The sequence below is a fragment of the Pristiophorus japonicus genome, chromosome 19 (genome assembly GCF_044704955.1).
Source record: "Pristiophorus japonicus isolate sPriJap1 chromosome 19, sPriJap1.hap1, whole genome shotgun sequence".
Taxonomy (NCBI): domain Eukaryota; kingdom Metazoa; phylum Chordata; class Chondrichthyes; family Pristiophoridae; genus Pristiophorus; species Pristiophorus japonicus.
The window spans coordinates 11,151,053-11,155,635 of record NC_091995.1 but is presented as its reverse complement, the minus strand read 5'-3'; the positions used below and the strand labels follow the sequence as shown (position 1 = coordinate 11,155,635).

Here is a 4,583-nt window from a genome sequence, read left to right as displayed (position 1 = left end):
CACTGAACAGAAACCAATGGGCAACAATCAGAAAGATTCACTTCATGTCATTGAAATATATTATTTATTCCCGTCCATCAGCTCAGCAGTAAATAATCATATAAATAAATAACATAAATAAATAATATAAATACATCAAATAATAAATAGATTTAAATAATAAGCTAAAGCCACCAGAAATATCCTGAACATGACAGTATTTATGCCACTGAAAGACATCTTTTAAACAGATGTCATATATTTACATGAAATAAATATTTTTGTCAATCTCTACAATTAATATTCAAAGTCGAACATTCGAGGTTCTATATTATGGGATGATTTCGGTAGTGCTTGTTGAATGCTCTTTCTTTTTAATTGGATAAGTGTCGACCAATCACGCTCTAAAACAATAGCATCCCACCAAAAGACAACCAATTGCTTTGTAGAGATGGAAAGCCAGTTGACTGCTGGGAGCTTGGCTGGCCATCATAACCAGACAGAAAGCTCAGGGTCTTTCCATGAACACCGTCACTGAAGGTCCACGGAGACATTGGAGAAATATTGGAACACAAATAGATGGCAGGTCAGAGCCCATACTCTTCAAAGACCAATAACTGGTCACACGGGCTAACCAGTCTGAATATCAGACCCGATACCCCACTTGCTCGCTCTTGGGATTGTCTAATTACTCTCTCCCGGAGGAGTACCAGTTGAAATAACATTACTAACAATAAATATTGATAAAATATGAATTAAATTAAGGAGGTGCACAGACTCCCTCCAATCAGTAATGATCTGTGCTTCATTTGAACTGGACCGGCAGAGGTGAAAGGTCAGTGTGATAACCCTCCACACTACCCAATCCTCCAACCTCAGTACATTTGATATTTTCTGTCTCTGCAAATCTTTAAATAAAATGGTGGCGAGATTAGTCCCTTTGTCCACTTAGTGCCGGATAGGACAATGTGCCCTGAACAGTTCCCACTGTATTTCAGTATTTCAGTTTGAAATTCTCCATCAGTCATTGTTGTTGGCCATTCGCTGGAAGTAACTCGGGCTCCTCACAAAGCGAATATTCCAAAGAAGCTCTTTCCTTCGGAGGCGTCCACATATCCCACAGCCTTCTCACTCACCCTGGAGAAGATCTGATCTCCTGCTTCAAACTCAAAGACAGCTCCCTGGTAGGAGGTCTTGTACCAGGTTTCTGTGCGTGGACCATATTGGCAGGCGGACTTGGTGGCTTTCAGGAGCAAGAATTCCTCCGGATAGCTCGGTGAGACCTTGGCGAGTTCATGGCTCAGGAAGATGGTGTTGCCCTGGCAGTCCCCGCTGTAGAAGACCACCTGAGTGTAGACAAAGTACTGACCGGGGGTCTTGATGATGAAACGGTTATCCCTGAACTCTACTCCCTCAACGAAAGTGGAGTCTGCCACATCCTGCCAAATCACCTTCTCTCCTTTTAAGGTTTGTGAAGCTGAAGGAACAGAGAGAGGGAACAACATAAGGATGGAATAAAGAGAAGACTTGCATTTATATAGCGCCTTTCACAACCACAAGACATTCCTCAGTGCTTTACAGCCACTGAAGTACTTTTGGAGTGTAGTCACTGTTGTAATGTGGGAATTGCGACACAGCAAGCTCCCACATACAGCAATGTGATAATGACCAGACCATCTGTTTTAGTGATGATGATTGAGGGATGTATATTGGCCAGGACTGATTACTATCCAGTGAATCTTGTGCCATGTGAGAACAAGATTGGATTTGGGTCATATGCTTACTGCAATTAAATAGCCCACTGCCACTCTCAGCTCACACATCTAGAATGACCACTTCAGTGAAGCACTGAGCTCTACTGCCGCACAGGAAATCATAGAATGATACAGCACAGAAGGAGGCCATTCGGCCCATCATGCCCGTGCCGGCTCTTGGGTCGAGCTATCCAATTTCTGCCACTGTCCCTGCTTTTCCCCCATAGACCTGCAAATGTTTCCCGTGCTACAGTGGGAGTGGCTACCTTCAGGACATGGGGTTATTAATACCGTTAAGAATAGCCTCTTACCTGTCAGGTGTGCTGCAATTTTCCCCCTCGGGTCATTTCCCAACTGCTTCATGAGACGAGGTAGACCTGGAAAAGAAAAGCCGGACTCTCAGTCGCTATCAGGATGCACATGGATTGAAAATGACTGATAACGGGAGAGAGAGAGAGAGATTGAAAGAGAGAGAGATTGATAGAGAGTGAGAGACAGATAGAGATAGATAGGGCTTGAAATTAATATATAGATAGAGAGGGGGGAAAATCTAGAGAGAGAGATGGAGAGGGTGATTGATAGAGAGATTGATAGAGAGAGAGATTGAAAGAGAGAGAGACAGATAATGATGGATAGATAGTGTGATTGATAGAGAGATAGAAAGATAGTGAGAGAGATGCAGAGAGAAAGATAGTGAGATAGATGCAGAGAGGGAGATATCAATAGAGAAAGTCAGATTGAGAGAGAGATAGATAATGATGGATTGATAGTGAGATTGATAACAAGAGATAGAAAGATAGTGAGAGAGATGGAGAGAGAGAGATCGATAGAGACAGATAGAAATACATAGATAATGAGATTCATAACGTGATAGAGTGAGTGAGATGCAGAGAGAGACAGAGGTAGAGACGTAGAGAGAGAGAAAGGGAGAGAATGATAGAGATTGATAGATATATAGAGTTTGAGAGGGAGGTTGATGGAGAGACCATGAGATGTACTGAGGGAGAGATACAGAGAAACAGAGAGGTGATAGAGGTTGATAGGGAGCGATTGATAGAGAGAGAGAGATAGGAATAGATTGATAGAGACAGATGTTGTTGGAGAGAGAGTTGATAGTGAGAGAAAGATTGACAGAGAGAGAGATTGACAGAGAGAGAGAGAGATTGATAGACACATTGTTAGCGAGAGAGATCGGTGGAGGAGATGGGCAGAGATTGTCAGAGAGCACTCACCACTGTTAACAGCGACTTTTGCCAGAGGCGAATGATACCCTGAATCCTGTAATCGGGCTGTTTCCTTCAGAAATAAAACAAGGAAAGAGATTAAAATGTGAAATTCGCCCCAACTTTCCACGAAACACACCGCGACCCTCTGTACAAAGGTTCAGGCCGGATCTGCCGGCAGCTTACTTGCATTACACAGAGACACAGGGCGACCCAGACCCTGACTGACTCTCACACTCCGGACTGACAGCAGACAGAGGCTTTGTCAGACAGTGAACTGCTGCTCACTAACTCGCTGGGCTGAAGCTGGATAAAATGCAGCATTGGTGACTGAGTCGCTGCATCTCTCCGATATAGAGCCGCCGAGATGTGGACAGCAGCAAAAGGCAACACCTGGATTGACTGGGTGAACACAGATTGTGGCTTCACAGGAGGCGGAGCAGCTCAGGCAAACACTGCCATAACCCCACAGCTTCACAGCACACTTGGAGAAGCCTCTCCCAGGGCTGAGAGCAGCCGAGAAAAGGCAACAAGAGACCACTTGCTCTGGTGTTTCCAACATACCTGGTTTGAAGGTAGAACTCCCAGCTCACAGAGTAACAGGTAGGAAGATATAGCCAGCAAGCACAGAACAGCCACCGCACACAGAGACTGCCAGAAACAGCTCCTCTTGGAGTCTGCCCGCCTGCCGACAGCCTCTCCTCCATTCTCAAGGTCCAGCGGCATCTTCTCAACACTCATGGTCTCAGGAGTCAGTTGTGGCTGTGTCAGGAGCAGATGTGTGTCTCCTCTCTCTCAGCTCTCTGAGTGCTTTGTGTGTCTGCTGTAGCTCCACACCAGCTCTATATAAAGATCAGCCCAGCACCACCGGAACTCTGATGTAATGGGGCAGGAAATCCCCAAAACCAAGCGATTGGAAGAAAGACACAAGTTTTCCTGAGCCGAAAGTAACAATGATGTGAGGCTGTAACTCCCGAACTTTCACTGTGTCCGTTTTCCAAAGTTCCACTGAAACTTTAAACTAAACCAAAAGTGGACACGAAACTCCGCCCCATCGAAATGTATTTACACTGTACTTAAACATGAAAGAGAGGAAACAAGCAGGAAGCTTGTAAAGAGATTAAAAACCAAGGAATCACTAAAGAACTGTCATGTCTAGAAACATAGAAACATAGAAAATAGGTGCAGGAGTAGGCCATTCGGTCCTTCGAGCCTGCACCACCATTCAATAACATCATGGCTGATCATTCCCTCAGTACACTTTTCCTGCTTTCTCTCCATTCCCCTTGATCCCTTTAGCCGTAAGGGCCATATCTAACTCTCTCTTGAATATATCCAACGAACTGTCATCAACAACTCTCTGTGGCAGAGAATTCCACAGGTTAACAACTCTCTGAGTGAAGATGTTTCTCCTCATCTCAGTCCTAAATGGCTTACCCCTTATCCTTCGACTTTGTACCCAGTTCTGGACTTCCCCAATATCGGGAACATTCTTCCTGCATCTAACCTGTCCAGTCCCGGCAGAACTTTATATGTTTGTATGAGATCCCCTCTCCTTCTTCTAAACTCCAGTGAATACAGACCCAGTCGATACAGTCTTTCTTCATATGTCAGTCCTGCCATCCCT

At 44.7% G+C, this 4,583-nt stretch overlaps 1 protein-coding gene across 1 annotated transcript; it reads right to left on the bottom strand.

The window, feature by feature from the left end:
• Nucleotides 1-867: 867 nt before the first annotated feature.
• On the bottom strand, nt 868-3,697 carry LOC139230660 (tumor necrosis factor-like). Its single transcript, XM_070862467.1, has 4 exons — nt 3,521-3,697; nt 2,966-3,029; nt 2,045-2,110; nt 868-1,456 (listed from the first exon to the last, which is right to left on the bottom strand). The coding sequence occupies exons 1-4, from the start codon at nt 3,695-3,697 to the stop codon at nt 1,044-1,046; spliced, it is 720 nt and encodes a 239-aa protein (XP_070718568.1). The 3' UTR covers nt 868-1,043.
• Between the last annotated feature and the right edge of the window lie 886 nt (nt 3,698-4,583).